The sequence below is a fragment of the Gopherus evgoodei genome, chromosome 4 (genome assembly GCF_007399415.2).
Source record: "Gopherus evgoodei ecotype Sinaloan lineage chromosome 4, rGopEvg1_v1.p, whole genome shotgun sequence".
NCBI lineage: Eukaryota > Metazoa > Chordata > Testudines > Testudinidae > Gopherus > Gopherus evgoodei.
Window position 1 is genome coordinate 118394719 of NC_044325.1, and position 22253 is coordinate 118416971.

Here is a 22253-nt window from a genome sequence, read left to right on the forward strand (position 1 = left end):
ACTCCAACAAGATGCTTCAGAATGTGCTTAAGTGTAAGCACATACAGGAAGTGATGTCATCCAGTGGATAGGGCATTAGACTAGGACTCAAGAGACCTGGGTTCTATTCCCAGCTCTGCCATCTGTCTGCTTCTCTTTGTCTGTCTTGTCTATTTAAGTTGCCTATTTGAGGAGCTATTGGGTGCTTAGCACTTTTGAGGCTACTTACCTAAGTGCCTAAATGTGGGTTTAGAGGTCTAACTGTACCTACAATTTTTTAAAAAATCTTGGCCCAACTATGTATTTTTATGTGTGTGTATGTATGTGTACTTCAGTTTTGTAAATAATTTTGGGGTCCTTCGAGATTAAGTATACTGAAGAGACCTTTTGTTTGGTTTAAAGAAAAGTATCACGTCTCTTCTTAATGTCCAGTTCGCAGATGAAATGCAGATGAAGTCTACTAGTTCTTTAAGTGTAGTCTTTTACAAGAAGCTTCTACTAGTTTCTTTGCATCTGAGTATCTAAATATTTAAAGGATTTCTGAGAAGTCCATATATCTTGGTTTTCAGGAGCAATTTTCCTAGAGAGACTATAAATCAGCTTTTGAGCAGTGACCTGGGAAGTTATGCATTTACTGTGTTCATGTCTAGTGAAAGTTGATAGTTCTTACAGAAACCAGCTTTTCACTACCTGAACATCCTTATTTATTGACAGTGTACAATATTCCGTTCCATATGTTGTTTATGCAGCTGCACATCCATGTTCCCGTGACAATGGTGGCTGTTCACACATCTGCATTGCAAAAGGAGATGGAACCCCAAGATGCTCATGCCCAGATCATCTTGTACTTTTACAGAATCTCTTAACATGTGGAGGTAAGTGAATTAATTTAATAGGGCTTTTTATATAGGGAGCACATATCCATAAAGACTCTCAGGGCTCCTGGGGTCAAGAAGCTGCATAGTCAGATTTGGGCTTGATGGCATCATATGTTTAAGGTGCTATTAAGTGTTGACAGATAGTCAAATGAGAATTTATTTTAGCTATCTTTGTTTTTAAAGGATGGGATTTTCAGAAATTAACTCTGCTCTCATTAAAGTGAATGGTAAAGCTTCCATTGATTTCAGTGGAGGAGCAGTTAGGCCAATACTGAGTGCTTCTGAAACTCCCACTCAAACTGTATGTATTTGTAACTTTTGCACAGGTATTCTGTTAAGACCAGTCTTAGCTCTGCATGGTGGATCTCTTCTTCCATGTTTCAATCTCCATCCATGTCCAGAATTTCCATCTGTGTCAACAGGAAGTGCACTCATAAGGAAGAGGAGAGTACGAGAACTCAGATCTGCTTTGCTTTATTTTCCTAGTCCAAGAACCAGTAGAAGAGAGGGGGGAAATGGGGAAACGGAGAACACAAAGGCTCACGTACTCATCTTCTTGCTAATTTATATTAATGGTGCTTCCTTTCATCCCCTCTATTCACATGCATGTTTGCCCCCTCTCCTCCTAATGTGTGATCACAAGTTCCACTGTGATAAACTTTAACCTAGTCATTTTACCTGCACTTTCCTGAATGTATGTAGGCTTTGACTAAAGATATCTACACAGTTCTGTAGAAACTTGAGCCCAAATTCAGTGCTTGGATGCACACACACAGTTCCCCTGGACATAACTGGTACATCCATAGTCAAAACTTTGCCCTTACTCCATAAGATCTGGTGTTTTGATCTTTGAATCTATGTCTCTGTCTTCATTGCCCCTCTGGGCCTCGGAAGATTTAGCACTTGTATTGATACTTACTGAAGTGTGTCTTATGTGACTGATTGGATTGTTGTGCTGTAAACCTGCTTGGTAGAGTGTGACTATGTTGCATTAGGCTGTGATGACATAGTGTGGCACAGGACAGTGCTGACACGTCATAAGACCATATGCGACATTTCGCAAACCGGGAAATTAGTGTCTGAGTATGACTTCCATGCACTCTGTTGCTAATAAAATCAAGACAGTTCTGGCGATCCCAAGATGGGTAGTGACCCTGTTCATTATGTAGCTCTCTTAATCCCCCACTTTATGCTTTCCTGCCTCTTTCCCAATCCCAGGAGTTTTCACTGGTTGTAGCACTGCACTTGCTGGGGGAATTAAAAAAACAAACACACACATTTCTTCTGGGAGGCCTCATATCTTCAATATTTTAGCTTTATCGCTGCACTCCAGATTTTTTAAAAAACATATTCATTTCTCTCTAGATTTCATGTGCTGGCTGAACTCTGACTTCCCCAGGGGAAGTCATTTCCATTATAAACTGTTTTCTTTCCCATGACCACAACACACTGTGTGGTTTCAGAGCAGTAGTGGTTACTTCTGGAGGCCAAAAAATAAATAAATCAGCCTACTCGTATTTCTCAGTCTGTTGCTCCTGCAAGACATTGCCAGTGAGACATTTCTTACCTCCCACTGATTCATTATCTTCTCCTATAAATCTAACAAATTTAGGGCCTCCCTTTTGGTCTTCATTCATTTTTATCTTATCCAGAGCCTGCTAATACTTTCTGACATATCCTGTCTGCATCATTAGCAACCCTGAGTCAGTATCTTTCAGTAGCCTGATAAAAAGGGGTTGCAGAGTGTCTACCCACAAGTGCTTTGACCAGTTTTATTCCCAAATTTGTATCTGCTCACTGTAACGGGGTACAATATTAAATGCAGCTCTGTGGCTGAATTCAGCTTCCAGGGAAGAACCGGTCATTCTTATTTTCTGCATTGCCTGGAAATGTTGTGTCTGAATAGGAAATCCAGATTAGTTTTAGTTCCTTAGTTTTCCCAGTTATTTGTGTAAGTGACATATTAGTTTATTCAGAGCTGTTAATTCATTGGTTACAGTTGTTACTCAGTATTGCCAACTCCAAGCAATCAAAAATCATGATTCAGACCTCAAAAATCAAAATTAGCTTAAAAAATCATGAGATTAAAAATAATAAATATTGGGTTTTTATTGTTTGCCTTTTGGGGTTTGAGCTGCTGGGATACACTTGGGACACTTTTTCAAGCTTTTCTCCACAACCAAGAGGGCTAGAAACTTTAGTTTAAATGAAAGATCAGATTTATCATGTAGTCGCATGACTCTGGGAGATGGGGCTTTAAGAAAAACACAGAAACACCTATTGATTTTTACTTCTTCCGTTGTCAACAAGAAGGAGATTTTCTGATGCTGGCTGTTAAAAGAGAATTCTGTATTACAAGTGGCCATGCTGGGCCCTTCTGTATTATGCAGAATTTGTTACACAACAAGTACAGTAACATTGTCATCACGGAGCCACTGTATGAGTATATTGTTGATGTTAGAATCATACAGTATCAGGGTTGGAAGGGACACTGCCACTTAATATAAGACCATGCCTTATATATTCACTATAACAAATGTGTAATGTGATAACCATTGTAGTTCTTTAACACAGCTGATTTATGTATTCTAGGGAGGTAGTGGTATCTAGTGGCTAGGTCCTGGACTGGGACTCAGGAAATCTAGGTGGTTCTTCAAGTGTTTGGTCATGTCCATTCCATTGTAGATGTGTGTGCTTGCCACATGCACCAGTGCTGGAAGTTTTTCCCACGGTATCCGTAGGGGATTGCTTCTGGTGCCTGCTGGAGTGGTGCGCATATGCACCAGTATAAGGGGCGCCACCAGCTCCGCACTCCCTCAGTTCTTTCTTATCACTAGTGACGGTGCTGCAGAGTCTTCTTGCCTTGGGTGTCCCCTCCAGATGTGGCTGGCATCACTCTACTCCCTGGTCATCGTGATCCCGCCGCAGGTAGTTACCTCCCTGCAGTGGTGGTCCAACACGATTCTGGTGTTGGAAGGTGTGCTGTTGGCGAGCCTGTGACCCATGGTCTCCCTGATTTCAGATGCATCCCACCTCGGTTGGGGAGTGCATCTCTGTACACTGTGGACTCAGGTTATGGTCACGGGAGGAGCTCGCATTACATATAAACATCAGGGTGCTCAGAGCCATCCATCTGACTTGCGGTGTCTTCCTTCCCCAACTATCCGGTCGGTGTTGCAGATGTTGACAGACAATACGGCCTCCATGTTCTATGTCAACAGGCCAGGTGGGAGCTCATTCATCTGCTCTGTGCCAGGAAGCCCTCTGTCTGTGGGACTTCTGCATTCAGCATGTGATCCACCTGGAAGCCTTGCACCGCCATGATTTCCGGAACATGCTGGTGAATCTCTTCAGCAGGTCCTTTTTCTCTCACCACGAGTGGTCCCTTCAGTTGGAGGTCATCAGAATGCTATTCCAGAAGTTGGGAACTCCCTGAGTTCCAGACAGACCAGAAAGTGTCATCAGTTCTACTCTCTCCAAGGCCTCGGCAGAGGCTCACTTTCCGTTGCCTTTCTCCTGTCATGGTCAGGAGACCTGATGTATGCCTTCCCACCAATTCTGCTCATCAGCAAAGTCCTCTCAGAAATCAGGAGGGACAAGGCATGAGTCATTATGATTGGCCCAGTGTGGCCTCGCCAGCATTGGTTCGGCATGCTTATGGACCTGGCCATAGCAGCCCTGTGGCCACTTCCCAGCCACCCGGACCTTCTCTCTCCACCTCACAGCTTGGATGCTGCATCGCTGAATCCAGAGGAACAAGCCTGCTCTAGTCATATACAGCAGGTTCTCTTGGAGGAAGAAAGCCCCCAACCACAGCAATTTACTTGGCAAAGTGGAAGTATTTCTCCTGCTGGGTGTCAGAGCAGATTATCTCCCAGACTCAGTCATCTCTGCAGTCTATCCTGGATTATCTGCTTCATTTAAAGCACCAGGGCCTTGCCTTTTCTTCAATCAAGGTGCACCTGGCTGCCATATTGGCCTTCCATCATCTCATCCAGGGCAGATCAGTGTTCTCGCATGAGATGTTGATCGGGTTCCTGAAAGGCCTTGAAAGACTCTTTCCGCCAATCTGGGACCTGGTTCCCCAATAGGACTTCAACCTGGTCCTCTCAAGGCTCACCCTTTGAGCCTATGGCTTCTTGTTCCCTTTCCTGCTTGTCGTGGAAGGTTGCATTCCTTGCTATTTCCTCAGTGAGACGGATCTCCAAGATTAAAGCCCTCACTTCAGAGCTCCCGTACATGGTATTCTACAAGGACAAGGTCCAGCTGTGACCCCATCCGTTCTTCCTGACAAAGGTGGTATCACATTTCCATGTCAACCAGGATATCTTCCTCCTGGTGTTCTGTCCAAAGCCTCACATGACCAATGAAAAGAGGCGGCTGCACACTCTATATGTCAGGCGCACCCTGGCTTTCTACCTGGAGCACACCAAACCCTTCTGCAGATCCACCCAGCTCTTTATTGCGATAGCTGACCGGATGAAGGGCCTTCCGGTGTCCTTTCAAAGGATTTTGAATTGGATTACCACCTGCATCCGAACTTTTTATGATTTGGCATGGAGTGTGCCTTCACCAGTAGCGAAGGCTCACTCGACAAGGGCACAGGCGTCTTCGGATGCCTTCCTGGCACATGTCCCTATCCAGAACATTTGCAGGGCCGCAACGTGGTCTTTGGTACACACATTCATGACACATTACACCATCACTCAGCAAGCCAGAGATGACAGTGGCTTTGGCAGAGCTGTGATGCAATTGACACATCCATGAACTCCTTACTCTCCTCTGGTGGTACTGCTTGGGAGTCATCTACAGTGGAATGAACATGAGCAAGCAGTCAAAGAAGAAAAGACGGTTACCTTTTGTAACTATTGCTCTTCGAGATGTGTTGCTCATGTCCATCCCATGACACACTCTCCTTCCTCTCAGTCAGAGTTCTGGCAAGGAGGAACTGAGGGGTGGGGAGCTGGCGGCACCCCTTATTCCGTGGCATACGTGCACCATTCCAGAGGGCTCCAGAGCCAATCCTCTATGGATACTATTGAAGGAAAAGCTTCCTGCACTGGTGCATGTGGCGAGCGTACATCCCTACAATGGAATGGAAATGAGCAACACATCTCAAAGAACAACAGTTATGAAAGGTAACCATCTTTTTAGTCTCCAGCTCTGCCACTGACCTGTTGAGTGACCTTGCGCAAGTCACATTGCCTCTCTGTGCCTCAGTTTCCCCATCTGTAAAATGAGGATAATGATATTAACCTCCTTTGTAAAGCATTTGAGATCTAAAGTTGAAAAGTACTATATGAGAGCTAATTATTATTATTCAAAAGGGAGTGGCTTTGCTGTTCTGTTGTAATATATGTTTAAGTGCCTTTGACAGCTGGCAGCTGGTTCTTAACCCAGTCACTGATGTTTAATGTGATGCTGCTGGATGAGGCAGCAGTGGTGGACATTGCTCCCAGGACCTCTGGATGAGAGAGCGTGAGCCTCTAGCGCCCATGCCAAAGAAACACCAGATTCCTTAGCTTAAACTGTTGTAGCAGATTCATAAACACCTATACATGGACTAGCCACTAGACAAGGACAGAGAGACATACTGAGTAAGCACGGGTTACATTTGGTTTAGGTAAACTAGTGACTGGTTCACCCAGAATACCAGCTTTGTTATAAAGATTATGCTAAACCATGATCAGAAATATCCTAGGATAATGTAATTTAGGGATTAGAGTTGCGTGAAGCTAGCAGTTTGTGCTTTGCAAGTGGAAACTGATATTTCGTGAGTATTCGTTTATATGAAATCCATGTGAAAATCTCTTTGAAAAAGAAGTTGCTAACACAAGGTTACTTATTCAAAGTTCCCTGCCACCAGTCCAGTTCTCAGACAACTAGACCATGCCTCTTCTCTCAGCATACACATTTTTTTGTTACAAATTGGGAAACATTTATTCCCTGGGCAAAACTGTAAATTATCTCTTGATGAAAACGTCATTTTCACAGAGGAATTTCAGCATGGACATAAGTTTTCCATCTGTGAAAAGTCTCTTTCACTTTTTTATATATAATCTTTTTATCAGGACCAAAATGAATATGCATGGTTTTTATTTTCTCCAGAACCTCCAACTTGTTCCCCAGATCAGTTTACCTGTGCGACTGGGGAGATAGACTGTATCCCAATGGCATGGCGATGTGATGGATTTCCAGAATGTGATGACCAGAGTGATGAAGATAGCTGTCCTATATGCTCAGCAGCCCAGTTTCAGTGTGAGAAAGGACAATGTATTGATGCCCGCTTGCGGTGTAATGGAGAAATTGACTGCCAAGATAAATCCGACGAAGCAGACTGCAATAGTAAGATTTATTGTCCTGAGTGCCTGGCTCTAACACAAACAGCCATCCATGATTTAAAGACCTTTCTTTTCACTCTGAAACCAAAAATGCAAAAATATGTTATGAAAAGCTTAAAACACGTGTTGATTCTGCCCTTCTCTCCTTCTTCATCTCTCCCCCACTCCCTTTTCTGTGCCCCAAAGTATACATTTCCATAACTGCTTAAGTTATCTGATCAGCTACTTGTAAGCCTTAGGGAAAATAAATACAGTCTGTTTAAAATCCAAAGCAAACACAGGAAACAAACGCACAGGGCTAATTTGACTAAAGACCTTGGATTGTCAGGAGCTGAAATAGATTTCCTCTCCATTCTGTTGCCTTAATGGCATATTCTGTTTTCTGGAAGGGGATTTTTTTTCAAGTTAATCAAGACTTGTGTACTTCAGCTGTGTAATTGCTCATACGTGCCAGAATTACACACTGTCTAAACTGTGTGTGTCTTACTGACCAATTTTCTCCTAAGTACTAGACAGTGACGCGGATATTCAGTTTCCAGGTGGATAAAGTTTAATGTACACAGCAAGTGTTCTATACATTACGTCTGGTTTCGTGAGATGTTCAGTTACTTCACAGAGCAGGTTATAATTTGATTTAGATTAAGGTTTTGTGTGCTAACTAAACGGTTATTTTTTCCCTTGCAGCAATCTGTCTCCCAAATCAGTTTCGATGTGCCAGTGGCCAGTGCATCCTCATAAAACAGCAGTGTGACTCCTTTCCAGATTGCATCGATGGTTCTGATGAACTCATGTGTGGTGAGAGGGCTTTCTTTGAGATTAAAGCTGTCTGCATACATGCAGGCATTACATTCCTGTCCCCGTTTGAAGTGTGTGTATATTGACCGTTACTTCTGTGGCTGGCCCTGAGTCCAGGGGGATAGACCAAGCTCTAGCTTGCCGCTAAACTCAGTCCTGTCTACACTGTAACACCTGCCTTGTTGGTGGCCTGATTACAACTCACTGGTAGCCTTGGAATTCATAGGGCTGCTGCACAGTTTAGGAACACTGTTAAAACAAGGCTTAGCCCCATCTACATTACAAGATCAAGCTCTAATTATGTCAGATGTTGACTATGTTGTGACGAGGGCCCCAGCAAGGTACTGTGAAGATAGGACAAGAGAGCATAGGCGAGACCTTGATTTCCTGGCTGAAATGTAATCGGAAATGACCAAAGCTGTATGTGAGTTATGGCTGAGCCTATGACGACTTCTCCATTTTGCCCTTAGTTGCTGTTGGCCCAATATTTTGTCAAATGCTTTGAGAAGTATGGAAGACATAATGCAAATTCCATTCTGTTCTGCACAAAACTGCCCCCGCTTTTCCCACCCCAACCCCACCATCCATGCCTGGGCATACAGCTCATGAAGGTTTTGAATAGTGAGGAGGAATAAGGACGGCCACTTTCAGCTACAAAGGGGGCTGTTTTAATTGAATGGTTGCAGCTCCTTGCTCTGAAGTGCTGCTGTGGGATAGAAGCATAAACACTGCTCTTCTGGGAATCTCATATGAACAAACAAAATCAGTCACCGAGTTTATATAGTGAATGCTACAGATCATCTAAGAATGTCAGTCTTAGGGTGCTGGCTAATTGCTGGGTATTTAATATGTTGGGGATGGGCAAGTTTCTCAAGTGTGAGAGGAAGCTGATAAGGGGTATTGTGCCAGATGGGGGAGGAGTGATTGGGAGAAGGAGCCAGGTTGGGGTACCTCACTCCTCCATCCCCTTGCTTGCATTCTCCTACACACCCCATCCCTTTCTGGTTGGTTCCTGACCCACCCTTCCTCATGCTGGGAACTAGCAGTGGGAGGCATGTTTCATTAGCAACTGGGACTAAGGGGTGAGGGCTAGTAGCATGATGAACAGGTGAGAGCAAGGGGCAGCATTCGAAGGATGAGCTGGGCTCATGAGGCATTCAACCCATATGGGAGGGAACTCTTCAAAAGCACAATAGGGGCAGGGCAGGGGCAGAAGAAGGCTGGGAATGTAGGAGAAGCCTCATTAGGGGAGAAAAGAAAGTGGGAGCAGGAAAGGTGGTTGTCCTAGGAGAGGAGAAGAGCAGTAGAAGATGAATTCATTTGGAAACCCATACCCTGGAAACTTCAGGATGAATATTCTCCTGTTCCCCAATTGTCCCTTTTTCTCTAGCCTCCCAAATCCTCTTGCAGCCCTCACCCAATTTCTCCTGCCTAATAATAGTAAAAAGGTTTTTTTTGTGCATTTGGCAGCATTTTATATATAGCCAGTTTTCTTTTTTTTCTGCACTCAGTTAGGCCCAGATCCAGCAATTAAATCTGCACAGCCACAGTTGGTCTCCATGCCAGTGCAAGAATGCATACACAAGACCCTTGTCCTGCAATCAGATCCTCAGTTAGTTTCTTGCTTGATGAAAAATGTCCATCGGGGGAACAAAAAAGAAAAAAATCTTTTACAAATCAGGACTTTAGTATTCCAGTTTCGATAAAGCATCCTTTGATTTTTTTTTAATTGGCCATTTTAAAACAAATCTAATTGAGTGCCCCTTTAAAATTATCATCTGATAGGTAGAATGGTTCAAACTCTAATTCTGAAGGCTGGATCGATCCTCCGCCGGTGTACATTGGGGATAATGCCAATGTCTTCAGTTGTACTACCCTGATTTGCACAAGCTGAGGATCTGGCCCCAAGTTTGTGCCGAATTTTCTTATGTTAACTTTGGCTGCATCAACGAAATTAAAAATACACAAACACCACGGGGGGGAAAAAAGGACACTTCCCTCACCTACTGCCTCTGCAGCAATGGTTACACTAACGTTCCCGGAGCTGTGTTGATGTCAGTCATTGATAGTGAGGCATGAAGATCCTTTTATCATGACATGATGAGCTGATAATATAATCTGAAGTAGTTGTTAAATCAGAATAGCTGTGTTATGCTCAGCTCCATTCAAAACGCAGGAAGGATAAAAAAATCATTGATTTGCCAAATGGAATAGGACAAATGATAAAGCGGTGCAAGAGTTCTTATCAGATTGCTGAATGGGTTTGATTCAGCCTGTACTTGTTGGTACACTGTGCTAGCGTTTCCCTCACGGCCACATAAGAGATTCTGCAGAATTTAAGATTTCATTTAATTAAAAAAGAAACCAGAGTTTGCTGAGCCGATTCATCTCCTGATTATATCACCTCTGCAGATCCGACCGTAAGTCTTTGACTCAATGACGTGACCCAGTGCAGGATTAATTTAAGGAGAGGTGTGAAGTGCCCCGCCATTGCCTCAAGAACACACTGTTAACTTTGAAAGCTAATGATACCAATTAATACATTTTAGTGTGTTGGCTATTTCAGTCAGACAGTCACATATTTTGGGATGTTGGGCAAAATTTCAGGAGAGCTATCACCAAGTTTTAAAAAAGAAAGTGTCTGCCAATGACAAAAATGAACAATAACCAAAGTAATTAAAATACATATATGATGCTGTCACTTTTGCATTATACTGCATTGAAGAGTAAAAAAGAAACTTTTACAAATGCAAATGTGACAGAAAAACTCAGTTCTCCCCTCAGCATAAAAATGAGAACAGTTATTTTCTAAAAATGTAAAAAAAAATGAACATTTTAAATCCTAAAGATTTTTTTCTTTTTAGGAGGGAAAGTAAACTAATGGTTATAATACATTCAACCACTGAAAAATCAAAACAATGTGTGTGTAGCCAATCAACAGTCCCATTCATCATTCAGTAATTAAACTGTTAATCAATTAATAAGATGGGCAGAATTCTCACAGCTCTATAAATGAATGGGTTTTCTTCCTGTCCTTTTTAATGATGATTTTCTTTCAACATGATATGTTATTGTATAAGTTCAACAGAAGGCATAGCACATGTGGAGGTGTTCTTGGCTAAGCGAGCACGTGTTGGTTTGCAACATAAGTGGTCTCCAACAGTGATTTGATTCTTCACCTAAAACTGACATGGGAATAACATTCTATGACAGATAACATTCTATGAAAAAAGAGACCAGAAGATAAACTGCATTATTGTTATTGTTTATTATTTGTATTATTGTAGTGCCTAATTGTATGTCTATCCTGCAGTATAAGCCCAGGGTTCACATTCAGGTTCAAATCTAACACACACCCTTCCGTATACACACACATCACGCTAACCCAGGGCTTGGATCCAGGACTCCATGGAGATGAAGTGTCCAAGCCTGAGTCAAGCCGGGAGTCAGGTTGCAGTGTAGACTTAGCCGCTCTGGACTTGTACTCTGACATCCACCAAAAGTATCCCACAATACCACAGGCTGAGTTTCTTTGTCCTCAGGACAGTCAAGTTTTCCCATGCTGCACCATGAACAAAGGGATAGAATGGCCACACTCTGGGAGGGTGCTAGGAAGTCTGGGGCATGGGTGATTGGACTCTGGCCCGCATAATGCAGTGTAGATTCTGGAGCCCCAGGGTGGGACCAAGGGTTCAACAATTCCTGACCTAGAGTTACAGATGAGTGTAGATATTCAAGCTGTAGATTAACAAGCCCAGGTGGCATAACTTGAGTTCTACTAACTTGCGGCATACATTGCAGTGTAGACATACCCTAAGAGTCCCAGTCATGAAGCAGGACCCTCTTCTTCCCATCACATAACACAGTCTCTCGTGTGCTCCCTCTGTTATGTCAGAGGTTGCCCACCAATAGGTCTAAGGATCAAACCCGATCTGTGTAGTTCTACTGTGCAGCTCTCTGGCCATTCTCATCTTTAACATGGCAGTGACCTCAGGCCCAGTGTGGAGTACTCCGTATTAACCTTGCTGCAGTCTGCTCTGATTTTTCTTTTATAAATTAGGGACCTGATCCTGCATAGGACCAGTCAGATGAGTAAAGTGATTCACATGTGATTCGATGCTTGCATGGCTGTACAGCAAACGTGACCTTAGGTTGGGTTAGGGTTGAATTCCCCCATAGATATAATGAATATGGTATGAAGATATTTCGGGCAGCTGACTTTTTTTCAACTGAAAAAGTTTTTATCGTTGTTACAACAGTGAAAAAGTCTCATGTTTTAAAGGGACTGTTTCAGCTTGAAATCTAGTCAGTTTTAAAAATTAGTTAAAAGTGGCTTCGAATAAATTATTAGAGGGCAAAATGTAGGTGAGGTCGGAAGGTCCCTAATCACTGTAGGTGGAGGAGAGGATATGTAAAATCTTACTCAATAATTCAGAATGTAGAAGGCCTGGGGAACACTGTGTGAATGTAATGTAAATATTTGCATAGTGCAGGGGTCGGCAACCTCTGGCACACGGCTCGCCAGGGTAAGCACCCTGGCAGACCGAGCAGTTTGTTTATCTGCCATGTGGGCAGATTTGGCGGACCGTGGCTCCCACTGGCCGTGGTTCACCATCCCAGGCCAATGGGGGTGACGGGAAGCCGCAGCCAGCACATCCCTCAGCCCACGGCGCTTCCCGCCACCCCCACTGGCCTAGGATGGCGAACCGCAGCCAGTGGGAGCCACAGTCCGCCGAGCCTGCCGACATGGCAGATAAACAATCTGGCCCGGCCTGCCAGGGTGCTTACCCTGGCAAGCCACGTGCAGGAGGTTGCCGACCCCTGGCATAGTGCACTGTATGAATGATTGTATGATCATTCTATCTGGTTCCCCCGGGCCTGGGGTTTTAGGAGCAAGTATGGAGGTTTTTCCAGAGCGGCATCATATACATCAGTGTAATGATTTTTTTTTCTTCTTCTTTTTTTTTTTTTTTTTTTTTTTTTTTTCAGGAAAAAATACATCCTCAGATGAACCTCAACCCCACGTTAGTGCTATTGGACCTGTCATTGGTATCATACTGTCCCTTTTGGTCATGGGAGGAATGTATTTTGTTTGCCAGCGAGTGGTATGTCAGCGCTATGCTGGACCCAATGGACCTTTTCCACATGAATATGTCAGCGGAACCCCTCATGTTCCTCTTAATTTTATAGCTCCAGGGAGTTCTCAGCATGGCACTTTTACTGGTAAGGATGGTAAGGACCCTGCATTTCATCAGTACTATTATGTTACCTGGATTTTATTTTCACAGGATACTAACTATGGAGCTGGTTTTTGTAGGCACCAAAGCAAGTTAGATGTCGAATGTCCATTGACTTTCAGTGGGACTTTAGTGCTTATCTTCCCATTAGGCCACATTTGCAAACGTTTTTAGGTGCCAAAAGATGCAGATAGGTTTCTTTCAGTGGAAGTTAGACACCTGGGTGCTTTTGAAAGTTCCATGAGGTGCCTAAATTTTTTTTTTTAATCTTCTCCTTAATAGTTACTATGGAGATCATGGGTATGTTCTTGGATGTTGCCTCTAACCCCTCTGCCATCCCCACACACAACTCTTACTCAAGTTTGATGCTACTTAAACCAGGGCTAGCTGGACCAGCTAGGGGTGTAGGTTAGAGCTCAGGCACCACTGTCGCTCAGACTGATAACCCACCCACTTTTCTGTGAGGACTCAGCCTAAATCACTTCAGTGCTGATAGTCCTCCAGTGCCTTCCCATGGTCACACTGGGTGCCTAGAAGGACAGACAAGTTCTTCCACAATTCACTGGGAAAGAATAGCAGAGCTGCTCAGCTCACAACAGCACGTAGAACCACAGGGTATGCCTCCGGAAGCCCTCTAGAGACACAGGTGAATGCAGCCCCAATGAGGACACAGTAAATCAGATATGGCTTTGCAGTGTGACTGCTTATACTTGGAACAGTCTAAGCCAAGTGTTCTGACCCAGGTGCTAATCACCCGGGCTAACTCTTTAGTGAAAACATACCTCAATTCCTGGCTCCTTTGAAGCCAGTGGTGCTGTGACAATTTTGGAGAATCTGCCCCTAGATGTTGGAATGATGCAGGAAGAAGGCAGCATGGGCTGTGAGACCATGACTGCCCCAAAAGGGATACATGCCACCTGATATGATTGATTGTCAAAATAATGTAAGTTGTGTAGGCTGCATCTCTATAAATGAAACACCATGTTTTCCATGAATACTTCCTGGATAGCAAAACCTTCAAAAATAACTTCTAAACTAAATGTTTCCCTGATCATCAAAGAGGCTGATATTGTACCATATACCCATTATGAAAACGGTCCTCTGAGTTTTTATGGAGACAAGACCTGGTCAGAAAATAGGATTTTTTTCCATGGAAAATGTTGACAAAACTGAAAAAAAAAATGCTTTTGTCAACATTTTTCATGGAAAATGTTGCTTTTTTGGCAAAATATCCAAAATGGAAATATTTTGGTTTTCAAGCTTTTATTTTCTCCATGAAATACTGAAATCTTCTGTAGAAAGCAGATGCTTCTCGCAAAAGAATTTCGTCAAAAACCCAATTTTTGGTCAAAAAACAATTTAACCAGCCCTAATGGGGACACTCCTTTATTGTCCAGCTGCTGTCAGTCACTGGCTCAATGCAACAGTGAGTGATACATTAAATTAATGTATTTTAAGTTGTGACTTTGGATTGTGACATGGCAGTATCCTTTGACTTTCAAAGTAAGTAGAGGATCATAAACCAAATAATCCGTCCATTGGCAAGAAGACTTGAGGAGGAAGCTGTAAAACTGAGTTGTACTCTTGGCTGGTAACAGAAGAAGGATTTTGTTCTTAATAAGGAAAGTAATGAGCTTTAAATTAACAAGGGACAATGAGGGCTAATGGAGCTACATTGATTCACATCAGCTGAGGATCTGTCTCTCTATTACAATGGCAGATAAGATTGTAGTTAGCTAATCATGTATCTCTCTCTTCTTCTGGTTCCATGCAGGCATCTCTTGTGGAAAGTCTATGATTAGCTCTATGAGCCTCATGGGAGGAAGTAGCGGTGCCCCTCTGTATGACAGAAACCATGTTACTGGAGCCTCTTCTAGTAGTTCATCTAGCACTAAAGCCACTTTCTACCCACAGGTAAGTCTTGAATGTGTCCAACAGGAGATAACGGGCCTCTCATTTCGGTCCAAAAAATGGACAGATTAAAACTTGTGCTACTAGAGAAATACTAATAAAGACTGTCTTGGAGGATGTCATTTAGCAGTGGGGCAATCCAGTGCGCACTGAATTCAATAGAATAGCTTCCATTTATTCCAGTGAGCATTGTATTGTTCTTGTGGTCTTTACCATGTTGTATTATTAAAAAGATGTTCTTCCAGGACATTCTTGTGCTTCTTTTATTTTTTTTTTTGGTGGGGGATGGGGGGCAGCAGGGGTATGGGTGTTCTTACATCCCGAGTACTTGTAAATATCTAGTCCTCTGTCTCTTCTGAACTCTGTCACTGACCTGATGATGTTTGGCACTGCATAATCCAACAAGCATGCACAGGAGTGAGAAAAAACAAACAAAACATAGCTGGGGAAAGAGAACACTCAAAAACCAAGCTTGGCTCACTGTTTATCCAAAGTGTTCAACTTCAGTTCAGAAAACCAAATGCAAGCACCAGAAAAACAAAGTGGCACCACTGTATGTTGCTGAAGCTTAAAATGTTTTGTGGTTTTTCAGCTGTCTGGTTTTTACATGATTTATTGTTAGAAAATGAGATTCTTAGTCCCGAAACCAAATTTCCATAAGTGAGGAAATAAGCCTGTAGAGGTTAGGAAATGAAAAGGGAGAGATGCATGATAAAACCCAATGAGGAAGGGGCATTGGTGACTTATGGGAGAGGGATGCAGAGATTATTTGCACCAGCATCTTGTTGTACAGTTGTTTTGCTGCTTCTCAGCATCACTGAGAAAGCAATACATGCATTTATTATTCTTTTTACATGAGCTTTTAGAGCTAGCCTCTCTAAGCATTAGAAGTGCTGTGACAAAAAATGATTAAGATGATCCATACTGCAGTTGAGAGCCAAATTAGTATGTAAAGGGAGGAGGGTGTACACATTTACATATAAACAATTAATACATTATGTGACAAAGTTCATCCTCTACCCTGGTGGGTCCTGCGCTTATTGGTGGATTTGCTTGCCTCAGAGATTCACCATGTGGGTCAGGTAACAGCCAGAGACCTTCCCCTCTGGTAAAAGCCACAGTCCAGGTCAATTCCTTCTGTGTCTAATCAGGAGTTGGGAGGTATGGGGGGAACTGGGGCCCGCCCTCTACTCCAGGTTCCAGCCCAGGGCCCTGTGGACTGCAGCTGTCTAGAGTGCCTCCTGTAACAGCTGGGCAACAGCTACAACTCCCTGGGCTACTTCCCCATGGCCTCCTCCCAACACCTTCTTTGTCCTCACCACAGGACCTTTCTCTCGGTGTCTGATCATGCTTGTACTCCTCAGTCTTCCAGCAGTATGCCTACTCACTCTGAGCTCCTAGTGCCTCTTGCCCCCAGCTCCTTGCATGCACACTACAAACTGAAGTGAGGTCCTTTTTAATTCAGGTGCCCTGATTAGCCAGCCTGTCCTAATTGACTCTAGCAGTTCCTTCTTAATTGGCTCCAGGTGTCCTAATCAGCTTGCCTGCCTTAGTTGGAAGCCTAAGAAATGGTCTGTAAACAGGTTTTATATTGCCGTAACTATACCGGTTTAGAAATCGATACAGTTGAAGTGGTACAGACCTCTAGTGTGGATAAAGTTATATCAGTGTAAAGGTTCTTATATTGGCATAGCTCATTCTTCTAACTTTGGGGATTGTACCATTTTAAATATATCGGTTTCAAAACAGATCTAGTTAGAGCAATACAAAACCTGTGTGTAGTCAGGCTCTAATTGTTCCTACTTCATTGTTATCCTTCACCGCATTAATTGAGGTCAATTAAAAAGCACTATAGAAATAAGCTGCAAACACAGGTCTGTATTTGAAGCACTGGGGATGGAGAGTTATGACCAGAGATCTGATGAGTGGAGAGGAGAAGTGTGGCATGCTCTAAGTTTTGCTGATGATCCCAATCTCTCCATGTCATTTCAGAGTAGCTGGGCATGTCTGCTAATATGATCAGCAGCTATATACTGAACAGTGCTAACATTTAAATTGCCACTAGCTAGCAGGGGCAGACTGGACAAAAAAGTAAGTGGTTGTTTTCTCCTACACAACTCCGCTCAGTTCCATCCACAATGCAAGCGCTGCCTAAACAAGACATCAATCATAGCACATTGTGCAGCTCTTTGTGTACCTCCCACTAACACAGAGGTCCACAACAATTGAGCTCCCCAATGCAAGCCACCACTTGTAACGTAGTCCTTGGTTGAGTCATCAGTAGGGATAGAACACAGGTTCTCTGGATATAAAATCTGAACCTTTACTGCTTGAGCTAAAGGACCAGGGACATTAGCCTGGAGGCTGTGGCAGACTCATAAACCGTTACGTTCAGAGTCGCACTGTGTAAGTTTGGGTTTCGTTTCATTCTGTGAAGCAGCAGGAAGATAGCTAGTGAGCCTATTCACTGAAGTCACTGGCAGATTAACTGCGCCACAAAAGCATTATGCTGCACCACAAAGAGAGGCCAGCAAGAGGTACTTTGCCTCCACCATATTGTCCGGATTTGTTTTGAGCTGTGGCCATTTTAGTTAATCCAAGCTGCCTTCACTTGGTACCTGATTCAAGGGCCTCCAGACAGGAGGAAATTTCTGGTTGCAGTGAGGGGAAAATGGAGTGGATTTGGGCCAAGATGCCTGGTTTTATGTGTACGGAGGGGATAAATTTAAGGTCATATCTGGTTGTTAGGCCACTGCTCTGCACTGAAGTATTGAGGTGCTGGGGGTCCTTTTTACACACCGCCTCCTTCGGACCCACGTTTGTGAAGGCCTGTGGGGAACAGAGGTCATTGCTGGGGGAGACTGAATGCCTCCCCTAGGGAAGGTGGGATGCCAGATTCTCTTAAGGAAGCTGTTGTGCAGCCTTTACTAAGTAAACCATCACTTGACCCTGATGCTTTGGCCAGTTATGATCTGGTAGCTAATCCCCCAGTTTTTAAGATTATGGAGAAAGGCTGTGGCAAGACAACTCTGAGCTTCTAGCTGTCTCTGGTCATCTTCCCACGAGTGGTGTTGATGGATGTTCTCCTGGCAATCGATAAAGATCAGGGGCCAGATCTTCATCTGGTGTAAATCAACATAGTTCCATTGAAGTCAATGGGGCTAGGCCAGTTTACACCAGTTGAGGTTCTGGCCACAGGCGTTAAAGCTAACCTGAGTGAGATCCGCTGACTTTAATATGAATTGTGAAGTGTTGTTGACTCAGCTGATAACTCTAATAGGAGTGGATGGAGCTGCTCTTGGATGTGTCTGTTCCTTTCTTGCAAAGTGTTCCCATAGAGTACTCTTGGGCAATCACTCATCATCCCTTAAGATGTAATTGTGTGGAGCTCCATAGGGCTGTGTCTTTTCTACCTACCTGCTGGATGTGTATGCACGGCTGTTGGTAGGGTTAGTGTGGAAGTGTTGTTGTGGTACTTTCCCCCTGAGTTAATACTGATGAAATGCCCCAGCTCAATGTTGAAATCACTGTGCTGGTGGAAGTGCAGTTTTTCAGATGCAGCATAAAACTGAGGTCCTGGCCACTTGTGATATTAAAAATGCCAAAGGAACTTTAATTAAGAATAGAGATGTTAATCAAATTCCTGCTCAAATAAAATGTCGTTTCAGAGGATACATCATTCTTCATCTCCCTATGGCGCGGTGCTAAATAACTGCTGCCTTTTACCCCAGAAGTGGCTGTATTTTAGTGGTGACTTACCTTCTTTATAAGGGTGTGGAGACTTAACATGATATTTATAAATCACCTTCAGATCCTTGGTTGAAAGGCACAAAGTGTTGTTATTTTATCTGTGTTTTATTGGTACTGAAGATCACATTTCTCTTTCCACTGACAGCGGGGTAAGAGGGATTGGGTGTATATCGAAGAGGGTAATGAATACCTAGCGGCACATTTCCATCTTACTGATCAGTGATTTATGCAAGTCACTCCACTGGGAGGGAAAGGCGTACCCATTAGTATTGTTGTTAAATTGAACTGAGCTAGAAAGAACATGAAATACATGAAGTGCTACTGCTCACTTTGTTCCTCTAAAAATGAATAGACTGGAATATTTAAAAAAAAAATGGAGAGGTGGGGCTGGGGGGGATTTCCACTGCATGTTTGTGTTAAATGTGAAGCATAATAAATGCTATTTTCTTAAGGGCTGCCAACAGTTAATTAATTAGTCATATTTTGGATGCAGGATGGGGGAGATTTTAAGCATTCATAGCTAATAGCCTCTTTGCATTGTTGACCTTGTCAAACTGGTGTGATTTAAAAAATAGCAGTAAAAAAAGTTACCAGGAAAACATGGAGTGAACTGGTCCTAGTAAAGGAACTCAGGCTCCTGGATGTGGCATTGATTGGGACAGGGTAAGGGCTGGGGGTGGAGGAGGCTCCAGGTCCATTAGTGGCTGACAAGGAAGAGATCTGTCTATATGACCATAAATAAAGGAAGCTCTTGTGGTTAAGGCACTAGGTGGAGACTCTGGAAAACTGAGTTCGGTTCCTGGCTCCACCACAGCTTTCCTGTTTAACACTGGACAAGTCACTTAACGTCTCACTTACGTAGTAGGGAACCGTAATTCTCTCCGCTGCAGGAATCAGTGGCTGAAATTCTGTGGCCTGTGCTATGTCTAGACAAAAAGGTCACAGTGAACCCTTCTGGCCTTAAAAAAAAAAAATTATGAATCCTTATGAAGCTACATGTAAAAACAAGGAGAGGAGGCTGGACTATGGATGAGATAATTGCAACCTATGGGAGATATTTTTATACTGTTTTTCTCTCTGTTTCTAAGTATTGTTCCATAATGAATTAAACTGAACCTCTGCCTTATTTGTTCTTAACATCCACAGATTTTGAACCCTCCTCCTTCCCCAGCCACTGATCGCTCCTTATATAACACAGAGATGTTCTATTCCTCAAACATTCCTTCAACAACAAGATCTTACAGGTACAGATCAAACAGAAAACTTGGCATTTTCTTAGGTTGAGGTCTCTTTGGTTTTGTGCCTAGGAAAAAAACCAATCTTGTTCAAAGCTTCATCTTTTAAGGAGAAAAAGGGATGGTTGTTTTCCTCTTTGATTAAATGGCATGTCAGACTGTGATTACTCTTGTTACTATATCAAACATCCGCTTTATTTGCTTGCGTGCTTGTCCCAATGCAACTGTTCATTTCTGAAAAATGAAAACATTATGTGTGTGATTGGTTGAGGCATTAGAAATCGGGTCTGGAGCTTTTCACTGCTACTTTGCTGGTGATTATGCAGCCAAAATTGACTCTTATCACCTGACAGCAGTTCAGCACCCTATGTAAAACAAGATAAAGTGGTTCTAGTTTGTGGCACCTAATTCTCTTATGCTCCTTTGAAAATCCCATCTGAAACACCTGTGCTTTGGAGGTCTTCACTCCGGCACCTTTCACCTGCATTTCAAATTCATGTAGTATTTTTTTTTATTAAGAAATTTGAACACTACTAACACTGAGCTGTTAACTTTTCAGACCCTACCTGATACGAGGGATAGCTCCACCCACGACACCATGCAGCACAGATGTGTGCGACAGCGACTACACCACAAGCCGGTGGAAGGCCAACAAATACTACATAGATCTAAATTCAGACTCAGACCCTTATCCCCCTCCCCCCACGCCTCGCAGCCAGTATATGTCAGCAGAAGAAAGCTGCCCTCCATCTCCCGCCACAGAGCGAAGCTACTTTCACCTCTACCCCCCTCCACCGTCTCCTTGTACAGACTCCTCATGACCTTAATAGAAGGAACATGTCTTTTAATGTAAATATTTTTAAATATGAACAAAGATTAAAATATATTTTATGATTTTAAAAATAAATAGGGGTGGGAATTTAAAAAAAGAAAATGTGAATAAAAATGGATGGGGTGGGGCTGTGAAAATGTGTACAGTGGAAGAATATTTATAAATTTGATTTTTTTAATTTAATTTCCATGCTTTTGTGCCATAATTGCCTTTTTTTAATTGAAGAAGTCAGGAAACTGACTAGACCTCCAAGGGACTGAGGTGTGGGGGGTGGGGAATGGGGATGTTGAGCCTTTGTGAGTTTTTTAAAGTTCCCTTTTTAAGTCTGTAAAATGTATGTCAACATCTCTCTCTCACACACACACACACACACACACACACACACACACACACACACACACACACACACACACACACTTGTTTCAAAAATAATTTGTTCACTGCCAAAAAATTAATAACCAAATAATATTTTTGTTTGGAACATTGAATAAAAAAAAAACAAAGCTCGCTCCTGAATGTTCCCTTTTGCAAACAAGCCAGTTGCTTCCCAGAGGAACCCAGGCACTAAAAGAGGACTGGATTTTGAACCTTGCCTGCTATTCACTCAGCACTAGTCCCTCTTGCCAGTTTGACATGATGAAACAAGCTCCTCCATCATTTCCTAGCAGCCACTTCACTCTAGGTGGGCATGGGTCCACAGAGCCATTCCCAGAGAGATTGTGGAGGTCAGCCAGGAAAGGTCTGTTATATTAAGTTAGTCTCCTTTTTCCTGAAAAATGGTAGCAATTCCGTCACCTTTTTCCTGAAGTCTGGAATTTATAGTCAGTTCTGTATGAGTAGCTCCCACCCCTGTATTTAGCTCAGCAAATTGCTTTACTTCCAGATGTCCGGATCCCAAAGTGTGGGGTTCCAGTGACATGCCTGCTCATATTTATTTCAATAGGAAAGTTTTAAGATTAAATATGTGGGAAATGAAATGTGTATAGAGGTAGAACAAAAAAATACCCCAAACAAACACACGCACAAACAAATATGTGCGCAAATGCATGTGATTTAGTCTTGGTCCTATGAAAATTTGCTAGAAAATGTGTTTAATTTTACCAAAAGGCAGCAAAAGTAAGGACTTTTTTTATATTTTCTCTTTTTTTAAATTAACTCTTACATCATAGAAACTGATATAATGCCAAGACAACACCACAAAAGAGATCTGTTTCAGGCATTTAACATGTAGCACTTAACACAGGGGTTCTCAAACTGGGGGTCAGGATTCCTCGGGGTCACAAGGTTGTTGGGGG

At 42.9% G+C, this 22253-nt stretch overlaps 1 protein-coding gene across 1 annotated transcript in view; it reads left to right on the top strand.

Annotated features, from left to right (window-relative positions):
• Positions 1 to 21041, top strand: part of LRP5 (LDL receptor related protein 5) — a 255556-nt gene extending 234515 nt beyond the window's left edge. The window contains 7 exon segments of the mRNA XM_030562148.1: positions 729 to 854; positions 6966 to 7202; positions 7883 to 7993; positions 12983 to 13225; positions 15005 to 15144; positions 20038 to 20135; positions 20686 to 21041. Coding sequence (XP_030418008.1) covers positions 729 to 854; positions 6966 to 7202; positions 7883 to 7993; positions 12983 to 13225; positions 15005 to 15144; positions 20038 to 20135; positions 20686 to 20947 — 1217 coding nt within the window. The 3' untranslated portion in view covers positions 20948 to 21041.
• The last annotated feature ends 1212 nt before the right edge of the window (positions 21042 to 22253 follow it).